Genomic DNA, 19,119 nt, shown 5'->3' with positions numbered 1-19,119 from the left:
TCCATGGGCCATAAAGAGGAACCTATAGAGGGACAGCTATTGAATGTGACGATAAAACACAAACCTTCCCTCACTTTTAAATGAATCAAATTTTATTTTAATGAAAAGTAAAGGCAGATACAAAGTGTAGATTAATCAAACAGAAAATAGAAGCAAATCCGATAGAACCTGAGTAAAACAATTTCAAAAATCTCAGAATTGCTTCAATGACACTCCATATTATAAGCCACATATCATTCATTTCTCTGAAGACTTCTTTTGTGATAAATTCTGGAAAAGAAAGAATGGAATTGTAGAAAATGAAATACTTTGAGTATAGTATTTTTTTACAGAGATTTTTAAACATTGAGCCATTTTATTTTTCTTTCTGAAAAAATTAATAAAAAAATAACAAAGTACAAGTAAGTTACATAACTTCAACAGAAACTTGAAACTGATTATAAGAGTGAGTAATGCAAATTTCTCAGGACTGTCGTTTTGCTTGATGGTAGGGGCAGCTGTGTCTTTGTACAGCTCAATCAGGGGCTCTAAAATGAACCTTTAAAGCCTCTTTGTTCCCCAAAAGGGACTTCAAAATATTTTTTCTCTTTGTATTGTGACACAGACTGACAATCAAGAAATTTGAAGTTAGGATTGACATTCAGAGAAAAACATGTTTTAGTAAGTTTTTGTAAGGAATTTTTGAGTGGACAAAATAAAATACTAGATGAAAGGATGTTATTATCATCTTGTTTCTCCATACTTCCCTCTTCCATTTAACTGGCAGCTGGAAGTAAAGGTTAATTTAGCTCCTAAATGCATAATCTTTTGCAGCTTTCAGTAAACTAACAATTTATATGTCCCCCCCCTCTAGTACATCTTTCTTGTGCTAAAAGCATATCTTTAAATTCTTCTTTGTGCTTTCCTTTTCTGTAGAAATTATATTCCTGGACATTTGGAAATAAGCTGAAACAAATGAATATTGGAGTGTGTCTGCATCAAGAGGATACCTAGACATGTGCAGAGCATAAAAACTGCTTATCTAAAACCACTGCTAATCATCCTAAAGGACAATTTTAAAACTAAAATTATAAACCACTTAAAATATATAATGAAAATAACATACCATTTGCAGAATTTCAATTTCTGTTTGAAGAGTCTCACAGACGCTTTCCCAATTATCATCTTTGCATTTTTCCAACTCTTTCTTAAGTCTGTGTCCAAAAGCAAATAAATTTTCAGGTCAGAGAACTGTTGCTGGGTAACTTTTTTTTCAGCTTTGGTCCCAATTCTCAATTTGACTTGTGTAAGAAAAGCCTCATTGATCTATTTTCCTAGTCAGGATTTAAGTTTGCTAGTTAGACAAATTTCTGGACTGTGTTGTTTCCATAAACTGTGAAAGATATATGGCCTCACTAGTTATCATTTTCCTTATTTAAACACATGAATTGGAATGGTGACACTTAGAAAGTACCATATGTTACTGTTCTTATCTCTCCTGGGTATCTTCCTGTAGCCTCTGCTGTGGACAGAATGCTGGATTAGATGGGTGCTCTGCTGCCCCTGTGCCAGCATTGCTCCACACCCTTCTACAAACTCCACAGCTTTTGTTCCTCTTCTCTCCCCACTGCTCCCACTATTCCTCAGCACTTCCTGTTTGCCAGTACTCTCAGCCAGGAGTTCTCCAACTTTTCTACAACAAGGATTACTCTTAATGTAGATATTTTTCCATCCAAAAGATAGTTTAGTCCTGCTAAAAGGAGATACCTCAGCTCTGCACATCAGTGACTGTAGTGGTTTAAATTAATACTTGGTAGGCCCAGAGAAATCTCTGGCAGAGCTTTCAGTAGTCTGATAAATACAAGGTGATGAGATTATACTGGCTCTTTTCATGGCTGTCAGAAGAAAAGCATAATGACAAAGATAAAGTTGTTTACCCTTAATAGTTTCAGGAAACAATCTGAATGTTCTGGAACATACAAACAGACTGAAAATATTCTGCTTGTCATGAAATAGCTAAACCAATGCATCAAAGCAGGACCTTGTTTCTTCTGAAGTTGAAACAGAAGGTAGCAACTATTTTTGCTTTTACATACTATAACAGACAATAAATTATTTGACCTTGCTATAGAGTTGTACCTCTTTAGCTGTCCTAGTGCAAAGAGAGTTGGTTTTCTACACAAAAATGGCTTTATTAAAAGGTGTATCTTTAAATACAGTAATAGCTGAGTCACTATGCAGCTTTAGAATAACAGACTAAGACTGGACTGGAAGTTAATTTTGCTGTTCCTGTGGAAAATGCACATATTTTACCATCAATATGGAAAAAGCATGGGCTCTATGTGCTTGCATTATAAAGGAGTAAATGTCTCTTCTTTCAGAAATATTTCTCATAACACAATTATCAAAAAGGGAACTTTGAACTGTGCTTTAAGAAACGAAAATTTCAGTGCACTATAGTAAATTGTTAGTTTTCAGTCCATTTCATTGAGAGAAGTTCACTTCAAGGTCTAGGATCAGCTTGTGATCTAGATTAAATCTGCTTAACTTCATTGCCTTGTCTCTGCATTTTTTCTCCCTGTGTTCTCTGCTAGTGTGATATTAGGACCCTAATTTGCTTGGGACAAAAAAAGCCCTACTAAATTTAATTCACCTTAGGAAAAGGCAGAGTCTGCTGGTCTCAGAGAAAATGCTCTCCCATTGTCTGTCACACTGTAAAGCTGATGCACAGCCTGTTTGCCTCTTGGTAGCTAGGAATGATACCAGCCCATGCTAGGCCCACATTGGGGATAGAACAAGCAGAAGATCAGCAGTAGGAGTTGCTTATTTGTGTCTTGGAATTGTGAATTAATTCCTGTTGATGATGTGCTTTGAAACTAACATTTGGTGTATGGACTTTAAAATTTTATTTCAAATATTTTATAAGACTTCTAAGGGTAGTGACAGCACAATTCCTTACATAGTATCAGGTAGTGGTGATACAAGACATTCATTCAAATGTGGTGTTTAATTCTTACATTAATCAATTGATTCTGCTTTCAGGTCTTCCTTCTTTCTTATTTAGAAGCTAGATAATTACAGTATGTGCCAGGAATAATATACTCACAAAATAAGAGCTGTCTGTTAGGTTACAGTCTACAAAATTAATGCATTGGAGACGCCTGAGTTACTGAATAAATGATGAAGTTTTACCAGAAGGAATGTGAGACAATGGAACTATTAAAAAAAAATGTTTAACCTGAAAGCAGATTCAGTTTTTTTCATTTTACATTTAAGATAAGCAGGATATTCATATTCATCTTTCCATTATCAGATTGAATGTGCAAACCAATTATTCATGAAACTATACTGTCTCGATGGAAGGCAGGTTTTCTGTCACCTTTGAAAATGGAAAAAGATGTAACTTTTGCTAGAACAAGGATTAATTTGACAATTATACTCTTTTTATGACTATGAAAAAAGGCAGATCTCTTAGGAAAAATAATCTGAAAAATCACATTAGCATTTGGCTCCCCATGTCCTTTGGGTTTGTTTTATTTTTAGCATTTTGTTCTTCTTGCTGACAATAAAATATAGCTTTAAAATAAGTCATTGCACTGGACTAACAGTGTCTTGGCAAGTCACAGTATCACAGGCTCTAATGAACAGCTGGAGCTGAAATGCCACATTTGCAATAGCTAAATCTAGCCTTAAATCAAGTAGGTGAGAAAACAACATCAGCATTTTTTGGATGCTAGCTTGTCCTAGACCAAGCTCTGCTATCAATGGCCCATTTTCCATTAGTCTTGAATGCTAGAAGTGACAGAGATGAAGAAGGAGGAGATCACTGAGGATGATCGATTTTGCAGCTCTGAAATGAGCCCAGCTATTAAATGTCATTGGCATTTGTGGTTGATACACATTCTTCTTGAATTTCAGCTCTATATGCACGTGGCAAAGAGGAAAAATAATTTGAAATCAATACATGCTGGTATTATAAATTGAGCTGTGAAGAAAATAATGTTATTGTCAAACAGGTCTCTGTGCAAGTCATCCATAGATTCAAATCACTGGATCAAGACTTCAGTATCCAAAACTTACATTCCAAGAATAATTTTCTGTAAAGAGGTGTTAAAGGAGAAATAATTCCTGTAGAAGGTAGGGTTAATGTGTGATTTTAGAGTATTTTTTTTCTTCTAGTGGGGCTGAAAGACCCTACCTAATTGTTGTTGGAATTGTAGGAAGAGCAGACTGCCTCTTAGTTATGTTTAGCTGACACAAGTGCAAGATTTTTCCATATTCTCCTTTTTGTCTTTGCCTTGTTTACAACCACCATTTAATTTTTTAATCATAAATTGGAGGGAAAACATTGTGGTGTGTTATAAAACAGAATTGTTTGACACTGATACACAGGGCATAGAATCCATGGTACAAAATGAAATTCCTTAAGAAGCTATATATAACTTGAGTACATTTCTTGATTTTCTGGGATTTCATTGTGAACATCAGGAGATGCATTTATCAAAATTTTAAGACTTTATTGGGACTGAAGAAAAGTATTGAAGACTTAAGTTTATTGTCTCAAGCTCAAGTAGAGGTAAGACATTGAGGTAATTCTGTCAGTTCAAGACTGGATTTAAATAATGTGTAAGTTTCTACAGTGAGAGCAAGATTTTGCTGGTATTTACAATTTGCTGATACTACTAAACAGAATATGCTATTTATACAGTTGGAGAAGTCAATAAATTTCAGACTATTATCAATTGATTGATGAAGAGAAAAATACAAGTCCTAAATGGAATACAGTATCCCAAAATATAAAGTCAAGTACTTGAGTTACACAATTAAATATAAAAGTCTGTGCTTGATGGAGCAGAAGAATAACATTAAGCAAATTATCTAATAGTAATAATAAAGTCTAGCAAGAAGATGAAACATGAACACAAAGAAGCTATTAGCATAACAATGGAAATCAAATGCAAATGAAAAGAAATGTATCTATTTTAAGTAAAATAAGAAATTTTTTGCTTTTGCTGTCCTGGATAAAATGTTAAGTGTAAAATACATAGTTACCAATGATTAAAGCTTGCATTTTGGGGATGCTGTCAGGCAACTGTTGATAAGAGTAGTTAGAGGTCTTGAAAAGTGTGGTGGTATTTACCACCATTTATGAATACATAAAACATCACAAGACATATTTAAGGAATATAAAACAATAGGTGAATAAACATGGAAAGGTTAAGGCACATTAAATTAAATTGCACATCTAGGATGAGATTTGCTTTTGTGCAGACAGCAAACCAAAGTTGTGTGGATTATTTTTCATTGGAGCTGTAAGAATGAGCTACACAGGAAAGAAAAAATACACAAGCATGTATGTGAGATGTGAAGTGAGATGTGCTTCTAAGGGTCAAATGGATTCCTATTGAAAAGCAGAGAAAGTAAATAGGGGTCAATGGTTCTTCTAGTTCAATTATCTTGATTTTTCTATTGGACAAAGAAAATTAGATTTTAATCTGGGTATATTAATATGACTACTCTATTGCTGAAGTTAGTGTCTCTGTTATGGACTGCTTTCTTCATGTGTAAAACAGACTCAGAGCTAAAAAGGATTTAGAATTGTCCTTGTTTCATTCTGCTTTAAGGGGTCTCAATGGTCTGCTCATCTTCCAGGTTGAATGAATCTTTCTTGACAAGTAGGTGAGAGATTTGTACAAAGTATTCTTACACCCCCGTGGTATTTTTTTGGAAAGAACTCTCTTTTATCTTGTGCACAGCTATATTTTCTTTTGATGTTTATAGCTGAATTTTGTGCACATTGTGTGCTCAGACCTCTCTGCTTCCAGGTACCTGTTATTGAAGTCCTAATTGTGTACAAGTAGATAAACTTACATTCTATACAATCATATTCCTCCTCTTTTTAGTGACTCTTCTGCAAGGTGTAGAGTTTAATTGTTTGAAATAATATTGTCTTGAAACAGTTTCTATTCCAAAGTCCTTAATTAAGACCAGCTGTGACTGTTGTTACCTTCAAGTCCCAGAATTTTAAATTGCAGACCTATGATTGTTGTTATTATTACTCGTTTCTTTACTTATTTTTTTAAATATGTTTTCCCTAGGTTAACTCATAGTTTTTCATGTGGGATAGCATCAAATACTTTATAAATGTCTAGATGGATGGCATTGGAATTTTCTTTGTCTAACCCATCTCTTGTCTTATCAAAGAAAAGCATCATTAGTCAGATTTGATCTCCTTTTTCTAAATCCATTCTACAATTCATAATGGAAAGCTATTTTAACATAATTCAAGCTATAATAGTTCCACTAGGCACTGCTATTAAAAAGAAAAGCTCAAAAAAATCAATGAGGAGATTGCCATTGAAAAACTCATTTTGAACCACATATATTACTCCAGAGACTGATATTTTCTGATTATAAAATTTAACATCAAATTAAGTTGCAAAAAAAAAATTAACCCACCAGAAGAATGCATGGGGCTTAGGCAGTCTGTTTGCATGAACAATTTGTTGAGCTCTAAAGAATATATTTCCTGTATGATTTGTATGAAAGAAAAAATTACTTTTTCCTTCCTATTTTTGGTAATAGAGTTTCTTTTTCTGGATTATGAAGAATAAGAAGGAATACTTTATTTTTAGGATTTAGACATGTATACAAAGCTGTGAACTATTTACAAAGTAAGCAGATTTCATGCATTTCCTTTCTGCTACTTCTTTTCAGAAGCAGAAGAGAAATTCAGCTTTCAAAGAAGCATTTTATCCTTATTCCACCTTTTAAATAGGTTGAAAGATATCTATTTTTGATAGGAATGCTCTGGTTTTAGTCTAAATGAACTTCAACTAGAATTATTTCTAGGCTGTTTTACTTAAGGCAACACAAAAATTTAAAATTAAAATGTGAAAGAGGATAAATAATTAACACAGTAATTACAATGAATATAACAATGAAATGCCATAGTTAGGAATTTACTGGTATCAGTTAGTCTCTGTTTGACTCCTGCATTGTTCCACTTAAGTGATGTTACTTGCTACCTGTCAGGGAATGGGACTCCAGAGAGCTGATGCCAAAGTTCTTTCCTGCTGTTTTGTGTTTGAGGATGGCATTGGCAGAACAGATGATTAAAACAAGGCTTTTGATCTTAATTGCAGCTCTCTTTAGGGAAAAAAAAAAAAAAAAAAAAAGAAACAAACTAACAACCCAACCCCCACCCCCCAAAAAAAACCAAAAAACCAAACAAACAAAAAAAAAAAACCAAAAAAACCAACAAAACCCGACAAAAAAAAAAAAAAAAAAGGAAATAGAAAAAGATGTATTTTCTTAAAATTTTCTCTCAATTATGCACTTGTATCATGAGACTTGTATTTTCCAAGATGCCTTTTAATTATATCTGTGCTTAACATTACAACTCTGGTTGGATTTTTTTCTGCATCCAGTGTGGGTCAGACAAGCCTCTACAGCAGCTCCAGCAGCTGCTGGAATTACTGGTGTGTGCTTCTCATGACCCTTTGCAATTATTTGATGGATTTCAGAGAAATTTTATGAAACTGCAGACGTGGTATGGGGCATTTTTCTTAGATCAAAGATGAATTGCTGTAATTTGAATTAGCTGGCTACTCTGTTCAGCTGAAATGCAATTTACTTTTAGATATATACTTAATTGCAATGAAGATTCTTGCCTTGCCAGCTACTTTTGATATTGATTTTTAAGCTAGGACTAGGGATGTGATACAGTAACAGACTTGCAGGGTGATCTGGGAGCTACATATATCAGGTTATTGATGCTGACTGTCTCTCATGTTTGTTCTAAGGAAGCATTAAAAAAAAAGGTATTTTTACCTCTTAGAGTGGTGTGGTTTCCAGCTCTGTAAAAAATAAAATCAGATTTTGTGCTATTTCATAGGAAAAAAAATGTTTTTCTGACCCACATTACATGTGTCAAAATATTATCTTTATGTGTAATAAAAATGGTTTTCAGTGAAAAACTAGAATTCTATTCTTGCAATAAACTCTGTATAGGGATAAAAAACCTGATCTTGTTAGGCTAAAAAGAGTTGTTTCTCAGACACAGAAGGTTCAATCACATTGATTTTAACATGACCAAAATTGACTCCTGTTAAGATATACACAAGTATATGAGTGTGTATTGAGAAGGAGAACCTCCAAGGATGAAAACTATGCAACCTCTCAAAGCAAGCTTTGCCTCCTCATGATAAAAATGATTTTTCCTTAAATTCACTCTAAATCCTCTTGTTTCAACTTCTGCTTTTTGCCTTTTGTTCTCTTACTGTGCAGCACTGTACAGATTCTGGCTCCATCCTCTTGATGATACAGAGGTACCAGAGAGTGATCAGATACCCTCCAGGGGACTATTTATATGCTGCACAATTTACAGTGTCTAATACTTTAAATCCCCTTTCATTCTCATAATTCAGTAGTCCAAACCAAGAAGTGATGAGCAGGCTTTGTTAAATTGGAAAAAAAAACAACAACCCAAACAACTGCTAGAGTTGTATGAGACTGATAAAGTTTGGGGTGGCTCTAAAGAGCCCAGCAGTGGCATAGAGAGGCAGACAAATGAGGATTGTCTGCTTGGCTCCTCTGAAAAGCAGAATCTATTAGTGCTGACATGGAAATACAGCAGCACAGCTCTATTGCTTCTGGCATCTGAGTTAACTTTTTCAGGGCTATCTCTCTCTATGAAGCATTGAGCTTTTCTGATCAAAAGCAACTGCAAGATAAAAATATGATTTAGGCAAATCTGTCTTACACTTTTTCCAGTATCTGAAATGAAAAAAATGTTCCAATTTTAAGTAAATGTGTTCAGTATATTACTAGACCTCAAGAAGGGTTTGCATTTTGTGATAGTGGTAATAGCACAGGAGCACTTCATTTTTTGCACTACATGCAATTATCAAATAATGTTAGCTTATCTTGACCATAAAAGGAGGCATTTCATGAAATAAGAAAATCTCATCATCCTTCTTGCCTTGGTTGTAAATGACACTTGCTGATTTTGCAGTTAATAGAATTTAATATGTTTTATCCAGTTTTTCACCCAGAGAAAACCAAAGTGTTGTTCTGAAGAGCTGTGAGTTAATTTCACTGCCTAGAAAGACACACATGGATTTGCCTGATCCTTAGGATCTCAGTGGCAGAGGTGGGGATTAAAAGTATGATAAGGCTGGCTACTTCTGTATCTTCCACACAGGAAACCTATAGAAAACTAATTGCACAAATTTTGGATATTCAGTGGCATCATGGCAGTAAACTATTCCAAGGGAAGTTTGTTAGTTGGAAGGAAGCTGACAGCCTCGTGTATCACCAACCCCAATATATCATGATTGAATGAATAATGTAAAGGAGTGAAATATAATGTGCTGTCCTGGAGAATCGTTACTGTTATTATTATTTACACTGTGTCTTCTATGTATGTGTTGAATGCAAATTTTTTGCTACTGTATGCAGGATTGTGAGCTAATTAATTTTTATGCTGAGGGGATTTTGGCCATGTCTCAACACCGTGTAAGAGGTTGAAGAGAGTTAGTAATAGGGCTGATATATCATTTTCTTTCAAAAACCAATATTCAGCAAAAAATGGGTCATTATCAAATCGTCTTTCAGAAAACTGCTCAGGGTTCTCTGCAAAGTTATAACTTTCCATTGAAAGTTTTCAGATAAAAAAATCCACACTATAATATTTTTTTTTTTGTCAGAAGCTTAGGGATATATAGGAAAAAACCCTGTGATGGTAATATAAGTTGTGTTTGCCTTAATTTTTTCTTAGAGAATCTTTTGGCCTAGCTTTATAAGGAGGAGTTCTTTTGCATCATCTCTGAATTATTTTTGAATATTCCCAGGTACTTCCATCTGGCCTATCATAAAATAGGAAAAAGGTGGTCAATTCTGTGATATGGGGATTTCTGCATTCAGAGATTAAAAAAAACAAAACCAAAAAACAAACTACTATTTTCTCTGAAGTGAAAACCAAATGTTTCATTTAAACAAACTGACAAGAAATGAAGTGTCACCACTCAGTTCCTGAGAAGAAAACTTCACTGTTAAGGGAGACTGTGCAAGGTCTTCTATCTTGGTTAAGCCTTCAAATTTTTTTTTTTTAAACCAGCTTAATTAGAAGGCAAACTAGAACTGATAGCAGAGACATAGAGAAAACAAATCTGCATTTCGATGCTCCAATAGAGGCCCCAGCTACCCAAGGAGGTTACTGTGGCCAGCCCAGTCCATTGCAATGGACTCTGCACTGCCAGGCAGGAGAAATAAGTTTAGCACTGGGTAATTCCTCAGTGCTTTGTGCACCTCCACCATTCCTGCAGGACCTCAGGAACTGATTTTCCACCCAAGCAGCAGCAGTTTTTCCTTGCTCTGGGTTTGACTGACACCCCTGCAAACACTTGCAGTTTTGGGTTCATTGGGGTGTGGATGTGAGGGTGAAATGCTGCACTCAACAACAAGACTTGGGGCTGACTAATAAAAAATGAATGGTTCTGTTGACTTCAGAAGGAATGTTGTACATGGAAGGTAAAATAGTCGTTGTTACCAGAACTAGACTTCAGTTACACTCCTAAAATTAAATTGAGAACTAATTAATGTGAGGCTTTTACCTTAAACATTCAGGATCAGTCTGAGGTTTTTCAGTGACTTGGACTTTTTCTGCTTCTAAATCTTTTGTCATTCTTTCTGCTTCCCTGATTACTTTCTCAAGGTCTAAACATGAAATCAGAATTACCCTATAAATATACATTAATCATCCATATTCAAAGACTTACATATTCTAAATTTATATTTTCTAGTATTTCTTCATGAAACTTTTTGAAGGGTAAAGGCATCTAAATAAAGAAAATTTTTTTTTTTTATTACTTTAATCACATATTGCAATCTAGAGAATTTCACTCCTTTCCCCAAACAATTCAGGACCATATTTACTGCTTTTCTTAGCTCTTACTGTGACACGTTACTTAGATATTGGTAAAAAAAGATACTAAACCACTCATTTACATGATTTTAATTCAGATTTCAAAATATTCGCTATTTCTGTGATCACCTTTGACACAGAATATTTTAAACAATATTTATGTTGATTTTAAGTTCTTTGAAACATTAAATTCTACATTTAAGTATATGACTTACCAGGAAAAGCAAAACTTTCTTTCATATTTACAACTCATGATTCAGCAGATCTCTGGACCTCAGTATCAATAACATTTAAATTAAATTTCATTGAAAAACATAATATTTGTTATAATCACATTTAAAAATGATAAAATATTTTGCAATATTACATATTGCAAAAATAAATTAAAATATTGTTACTATTATTCCTTTTCCTGGAGAAAATTGACAGACAACATTTTTCAAAAGCATTTGTTAAGCCAGAAATAATTATTACAAAAAATAGTTATCAGACACACCTTTGAGCTCACTTTGGAGAGTAAATAAATCCTGCTTTAATTCATTCTTCTGCAGCTGGAGTGCATTTAACTGAACATTTTTATGTTCCATTGACTCCATTTCTAAGAAAAAATACGTTTTAAATTAAAATGCATTGCAGTTTTAGCATTCATGATACAATCTTAAATATTCTTAACTACTTCTACCAATCTTCAGCTAGTCAAAAGAACCTTAAATATAAAAAAAATAAACTAAAATAATTCATATATAACACAGTTCACAGGAAATTATGTCATATAATGCATTCATGGCTATGAAAGAAAAATATTTTTTAATGTTATTGAGCTGTTCAACATATTTTGTTGTCTGGGCATAAAAAGAATGTTTGCTTTACAGTTAATTAATCTATAAAGAAAGGAAAATGACTGATTGAATAGCTGGAGAACAGACATCTCTCAGCAGGACTGAAAAAAACCCTCCTTCTTAGTATATTTGGTGTTATATATATTTGAACCTTACTATTAGACAGCATCTGGAATTAATTGTGATTGTTTTTCTACCAATTGGAGGTCCTCACATAACTTCCTTGTTATGAGTTGCTTAAACTTTTCACTTCAGAGTTGTCAGTGTGCCCAGGAGTGTAGCAAGGAAAAAGACAGACAACTTATGCCTCAAGAAAGGTGCAATTAAAGGATGGAACTGAGATGGCAACTGAACTTAGAGAAGAATTTTGGTCACCCTCCAGGTACTACTGATCATTTAACTGCCCAGCTCTGCCTGAATATGTAAAAAAAGCTCAAAGTGGCACTTGACACCAAATAGAGACTTTTCAGTTGTAGATTAGTATCTTAGCCACAGGAAATATGAAAGAAGGTGGTACCAAGTGCAAGCTCCAGTGGACAGTCATGTCACAGTATCTTTACAGCAGATATGGGGAATTGAAAGTGCTGCTGCTTGACAGATCATGAGGCTGGAATGCACTTTGAGGGGTCACCTACTGCATTCTTCTCCTGAAGGCAGGATCAGCTGCACCTCTTGTTTCTGAAAAATGCTGGTTTGACCTTTTTTTGATAAGCTTTGGAAATGGACACTCCTAATTCCTTTGGTAATGGAATCTTCTAAGGCAGAGAGCTTCAGCTGCCCATTGTTCTTAGAAAGGTTCCTAAGCTGTCAGACAGACTCTCCCTTGTTGTGCTTTACACTTCTTACTTTTTATTCAGTTCACTACAGGTATAGAGATTATATATATTTCCTTTCTACAGGATACTTATACAATTTGAAGACTGATATCCATCTTGCATCATTCTTTTCCTTAATAGCTTAAATAGTAACAATTCTTTCATTTTCTTCCTTCTCATGTGCTCCAGAACTCTGATCACTCTCACTGATCCTATGTGGATTCTCTCCAGCTGGTCCATACTTTTTTTTTTTAAGTTTAAGATCAAAATGAGATGCACAACACTCCATTTCAGAGCTTAAATGCCCCAAATAGAGTGAGGAATTATTTTCATGTGTTAGAGGTCAGAACTCTGTTTGTGTCTCAGTGTGGTGTTGGCATTCTGATGTCGTTGACTCATGTTCAGCCTGTGATCCATGACGACCCCGAATTCCTTGTGGAAGGACTGCCCTGCAGTGTGACCCTGTGCTGTGAGAGATCCCATACTCTGTACCTTAACTGAAAATCAGCTACACTGTGGCAGTGAAGAACCAGTCCTACAGGATATCTGTGTATACAAATCTTTTGAAGCTGAGGAAATGCTCAACCACAGGTGATTCTAATCCTAATTCAGTGGCTGTGTACGACTGTGAGCTCTGTGCTGGCTGAATTAGACACTGGGAGCTGCCTCTTTAGGTTGGCTCCTTCTCCTCACAGTGCTCACATCAGAAAGGCTGAAGAGGATAGGGAACAGAAGAGCCTTTAATTATGCTTGGTATGTCAGACCACACTTTCAGTTCAGTTCTAAACAGCTGTATTTTATCAATTGGTGTTAATCCAAGATAAACTGGTTTAATATAAGACTTACCATTTTTCAACAGAGCTGCCTCATTCTCTAAATCATTTATTTCAGTCTTGACTTTCTTTTTAATGAGAAGATCCCTATTACTTGTTAGTCCATATTCATTGTTAAACTCTGTTATTTCTCTAGTAAAATTATCTTCCTCTTCAGCAATTTTTCTCTTTGCATCTGCCTAAAAAAAAAGAAAGGGAAGACTGAATACTCAAGTTTAAAAAAATGAAAGTCTTTGCTAAGCTAGGCAGACTGAGACACACAGTTGCTTTTTATCTGAAAATTTGCAGTAGGAAAGTAAATAAAACTTTAAAACGTGAAAGTAAAGAAAATATTTACTTTTTCTTATAAGAGCTACAGCTCTATCATTATGCCAGTTGTTTTAAACTTTCTTTTCCCCTGCAAAAATAAAGGGTCTATTCTTGATAACAGAGCATTTAAAAAATCACTACATTATGTTATAGACTCGAACCAGCAGATTTACAGTTCAGCTCTTATATTGAAATTAGAAAATTCCGTTTGAAGTCACTAGCATAGTAAGGCAGCTCTTTTTCTCTAGCTTGTTATTAAACTAAATAAAAGTGTTGTTAACCCTCTGCAGAATGCATATGAACTTTAACTCCCTTTACCTACAGTGCTACTATGGATAGAAAATCACAGTTCAATTTTCTGGGAAAAAAATATTCAAAAGAGTAAGGTTATATTAAATTTCTTCTAAGAAGGGTTAATTGATGGGTAAATTAAATGAAATTACCCCTATACAGGAAAAAAGAAAAGATAACTTATATATCAAATTTCACACATATACTGGGAATACTTTGGGTGATGCAGAACTATGACTAAAGTTAGAAAGATATCTGCCTAAAGATTTAGGTTTAATATTGGTGCTTTGTACTGGAAGTTTAAAATTTAGCTCTGCTGATTTAAAGGCCAAATACATATGCAGAAAAGACTGCTCGTCTGTGGCATTTCTTCATATGTACAGATCCAAGAACCCAACAAAGTAAGAGGAAGGCAATATTCAGGTTAGCATCTGAGAGAACTGGCAAACTTGTTCTAAGTATCTACCTTTGAAGAGGTGGTGAGGTGTGTCTGGCATCAAAGAGATTGTGTGCTATGTCAGGATTGCTAAACTGTCCACATTTGCTAAAATGTGGTGTGGGCCTCCCTGGGGTTTTCCTTTGATCCTTTTCAATACTTTTTACTGTGGATGAGGCAATCCAATTTAAGGTGAGGCTTCCACAGCTTACTTTTACAAAGGAAATAATCTGTCAGAATTGGAGTTCACTCATACAACAGCAAACATTAAGTCAAGAATGTAAAATCAGCTTTGGAGATAAAATGCAGCATACTCTACCTTAGTTCATGGTTTAAATGAAATGTGAGAATTTATCTAAGTTTATGTTGTTACAGATACTCATATAAAAAGCCAATAAAAATTTCCTGATTAAGATATTAGCTTTTCCAGATTTTCAAATGTTAAAGCTGATTGCTCTTTCTACTGCTCACAATAGAAAAGAGCTGTGTGAATATCACAGCTGGAAACATACCATGATTTTAAGAAGACTGGTTCTTTGATTAATAAGTTCAGCTTTTTGTTTTTCTAAGCTGTCTTCATGTTTCTTCAGAATTTCTACATTGAACTGCTTTACAGACAGATGCTGAACCTTCCAAAAAGAAAAAAAAAATATAATGTTATTGTTTAATTTTTTGATAGACTCTGAAATTGTACACAAGGATCTTGATCCAGTTTAAAAAGAGCTGGCCCAGCTGCTGGACTAACAAAAGCATAGAAGCTCTTTTTTTCCCTTAATAACCTTTCAGTATACTGCTAAGATTTTGAAAAGTCTCCTTTCTTTGAAATACTCACTTAGTGGTGCTCTGTCTATCGAAAATATTTTATAATTTGCTAAGTTTAGAAGAAATTTTTTTCAGGAAAAAATATTGACCACATGGGACCCTTTAGCCAACAAAATCCACTGTTCTCCATTTTACTGTGTAAAGCTCATCATGAACCAAATGAGACAATAATATCAGAATAATATCAGGGGGTTTTGGCTGGATGGCTGTACATGTCACCCACTGCAATGCTACTGTGGAGTATGCAAAGGAGAGTGGGATATTTTTCTGCAATTTCTGGAATTTTTTAGCTGAAGAAGGGTGATGGGAATTAATTCACTGGTTATTGACAGTTTGATCATAAACCCCCCAAGCCCTAAACCTCAATTTTGCACCTAGGTTTATTTAGAGTTTTATTAATTTTAACTACTAGTTTATCTGATAGGAGGGTATGCTGTTCAACCTCTGCATTTTCAAAATTTGCTGAAGACTTCTCATTTTTCTAGCAAATCTACTGTATCATCATCTAACCAAAGTGCCAATATGTGGTGGGATAAACTATAACAATAACAAATAGGAAGCAGCTAAGTGTTGTAGAGTCTTAAAGGAGGAGAATCATTTATTTGATGGAGTGTCAAGTTCTCTTGACTCAGAGCAATGAATAGGGAAAGCAAAGTTAAGATTTGCCCACAGAGAGTAAAGGTACAAGTATCAGGAATTAAATTGAACAGTCAAGCTGATTCACAAGTGTTTGTGTGTGTAGAAGCAGAAAAAGCCAAATAAGAGTGATATTACAGTGGTAAAAATGAAAATACCTTAAGTTAAACAATGCACATGATTGTGGAGAGGGCATAGATGAAGTGCATCTGATCAAAGCAGGAAGATAGTGGAATGAAATGCCCAAAGACTGGAATGTGAGAGTTGGAAAGGAAAGGACTAGATTTTTTCCTCATCCCTGATATGTCCAGAATGCTAAGGTCAGGTCATACTTGGCTCAGAATTTATTTTACATATGAATTCAAAGAGAGTAGGTGGTCTTCCATCACTGTATTTGTAATACTGTACATAACTAGCTTAATGTAGTTTCTCCAAGATGCCAAAATTCATCTATGCATTTGCAATCAATTTTTTAAAGAAGTCATTGAGCTGCAAACAGCAAATGCTGTAATTTGGGTTCTAATTACATGCTACCTGGTTTTAGAGAAGAGAGGGAAAAATTGCATTTCCTAGGACTCTCTGATTGACCACAGGCAGTGTCTGTGAAAGAGATGTCAAAAAACTTCTGAACTCAGTCTCAGTATCTTGGTCAGGCCTCAGCTGCTGAGCATGCTCGTGGTTGGATATGTGTGCTTGTAAAAAACTGCAGTTATTTGGTATGGGATAAATTGAACAGCATTATTAAATATTATTTGAATTACATGAACTATTGCAGATATATGTAAAGCTAATTCCTGTACTGAAAAATAAATTACTTTAAATAATGTCAATAACTATATAATTTTAAACCTGAATACAGTCTAATTGAAATGCATTTTTCTATTCCACTACTTTTCTGTATCATTTCCTATCTGTAAATGAATCAACATCAGACTAGGCAAGTAATTAAAATGCATTTTTGTGGACATCAGGGAGAATATCATTAATACTGGTCAGTAAAGCACATAAAATTTAATTAGGAATAGTTCTTCAGCTCTTCCCATCAGTAATTTACAATAATGGCTCTACTCTCAGGACCTTCTGTACCTACCACATAAACCTTGATTATAAATCACAATGCATCAATAACAAATTAGTAGTATAAACATAAAATTGTGATATTTGTAAATAAACTTCTGAGTAGGGCTACTGAGGACTTCACCTAACAAGCAACATCCAGATATAATCTGTGTTGGATAAATAAGTTACTATTTTAAAGCACCTTTGGGCTCTGAGATTGTGGCATGCATAAATGTGAGTGTCTGAATAACTGCCTGCATGATTATAGTCTCAATTTGCAACCAGTAAATATTTGTAAATTAGTTCTAGTCTGATCCCTTCTCAGCAATGTTGAGATATATATACACACACATATATATATTATATAGTCTGTTACAAAAGGCAGAAGAGACTGTTTTAGGAAGGATGAAAGTCATCCCCCAAACATTTATTTTCACAACTAGATGAGGCAATCTCCCAAAGGTTCTTGAAGTTGTTTATTTAAATGATAGGATCCAACAGCTCTGACTTCAAAGGAGGCTCCACATGCTTTCCTGTTGTGAACACAGATTCTGTCAGCACAGACACTTAAGAGCACAGGGGAGGGTATTTAGACTTAATTTTCAGACACAAGCAAATGGATTTTTAAATAATTTGCAACCACAGGTGTTGTTGGTGAAAAACTCTGCAAAACTGGTGGCTTAATCTGAAAATACATCTGCAGTTTGATTAAATGGAAAGAGTAATAAAATCACTAAATAGATTCAGAAACTTTCCTCTGTCTTTGGCCTCCCTAGAAAAACACCTAGGGCTTGTTAGCCTTAACTGTAAATTCACAGAAAGATGTTCAGTATATGACTCAAGATCCTGTGAAATAATTACAGGGAATGTTTCCATATATTTTGTGTGAAAGGCCATTAGTAAATGGCATTGGGCAACCAAGGGCTGTGTTCTGCACAGGAGGAAAGTGCTGTAACAAGCTGCAGGACTGTTGAAACAGGGTATGGCCCCAAAAGTCAGCCTGCCCTGACTGAGCCGGGGCCAGCCCCAAGGGTGAGATCTGTGGGAGGAAGGATGTTGATGGACACATTTTTAATTCAGAAAGGAACAGTGCAGGTTTCCTCCACGCTGGGCTGCTCAGCAGGTGAAGCACACTCCTCAAAGGTGCTTATTCCTGAAAGAATAGGTCGTGTATTTGTAAACATAACGTATTTCATCATTATGTACACTATAAATATGCCTGCTCACCTTGGTTTCTAGGTTAATTTTTGCAGCGCTCAGCTCTTCTTTTATTTGGTTAATTTTTTCATAACTTCTATTTATGTCACATTTAGCTGCAAGACAACAAAAACCTGTAAGAGTATGTACTCAGTTTCTAAATCCTCAGTTGTTCCATCCTTATAGAAACATGCTGGTGGCAAGAACCAGCCATGCTGGCCCTGCCAAGCTTTCCCTGGCACGAGTCCCCTCAGGACACCCCTGTGGGAATGGGGATGGCACCCTTGGGGCTGACCTTGCTGGATGAAGCTCCTCTTCTCCCTTGCCTGCTTCTCAGTGAACTGGATGTGCTGGAACAAAGCGTTCAGGTTCATTCCTGGCTTCTCCTGAGGCTCTGTGGGCCGAGCTCGTTGTGAGGGCTCCCCGAGGGTCCCTGCCCTGCCCTCAGGCCCCGGCCTCGGCCTCCTTGGGCTTGGGACAGAGCTCTGGGGACACGCCTGAGGGGACACAGGGACAAAGAGGGAGGTCAGGGTTTGCCATCATTTTTGCAGAAAGGGTGGCAAGAGCAAACCTGAAGCAGATGGGAAGGTGGGTGACTGGGTGGGGGATGCCTCATGGAAAACAGGGAATGGGAACACGCAGGCAGGGAGGCAGCATGGTAGGAGATGTTTGGTAAGGAAAAAGATGACACTGAATCATGTCAAACATGGGCACATCTGTCAAGCTGGTTCTGACTCAGGATCTGGGGGTTTTAGTCAAACAACTCTGACTTATTTAATTCTCTAGGACCATGTGCTCCATGCTGGTTTTCTGTCATTCAGAAGCTGTTTTTTTCTCTGCTGCTTCCTTTTTCTATGCAGTGACCACCATTCTTTCTAAATATTACATCTGCTCGGATTTACTTATCTTTTGAAGACTAATATCTAACCTGAGATATTCAGGAAATAAAAACTGCTGTCACACAGGAGAACATGGT

The 19,119-nt window shown here is 35.5% G+C and overlaps 1 protein-coding gene across 1 annotated transcript; it reads right to left on the bottom strand.

The window, feature by feature from the left end:
• Positions 1 to 237: 237 nt before the first annotated feature.
• CCDC172 (coiled-coil domain containing 172) lies at positions 238 to 18,517 on the bottom strand. The gene is made up of 8 exons (XM_009087161.3): positions 18,439 to 18,517; positions 18,174 to 18,259; positions 14,942 to 15,058; positions 13,407 to 13,572; positions 11,403 to 11,504; positions 10,596 to 10,698; positions 1,106 to 1,193; positions 238 to 270 (listed from the first exon to the last, which is right to left on the bottom strand). The coding sequence occupies exons 1-8, from the start codon at positions 18,515 to 18,517 to the stop codon at positions 238 to 240; spliced, it is 774 nt and encodes a 257-aa protein (XP_009085409.3).
• Positions 18,518 to 19,119: the final 602 nt, after the last annotated feature.

This window comes from Serinus canaria, chromosome 6 (genome assembly GCF_022539315.1).
Source record: "Serinus canaria isolate serCan28SL12 chromosome 6, serCan2020, whole genome shotgun sequence".
Classification (NCBI taxonomy): Eukaryota; Metazoa; Chordata; class Aves; order Passeriformes; family Fringillidae; genus Serinus; species Serinus canaria.
The sequence above is the reverse complement of the archived record's forward strand: the minus strand, read 5'-3'. Positions and strand labels throughout refer to the sequence as shown.

Bases quoted from the DNA above. Each gene is read 5' to 3' on its own strand.
- CCDC172 (XM_009087161.3), bottom strand. From the start codon at position 18,517: ATGAACCTGAACGCTTTGTTCCAGCACATCCAGTTCACTGAGAAGCAG. The intron at 13,573-14,941 runs GTATGTTTCCAG...CTTTTTTTTTAG, and splicing joins CCAGTCTTCTTAAAATCATG to GCAGATGCAAAGAGAAAAAT. The intron at 10,699-11,402 runs GTGTGTCTGATA...TTTCATGTTTAG, and splicing joins TCTCCAAAGTGAGCTCAAAG to ACCTTGAGAAAGTAATCAGG.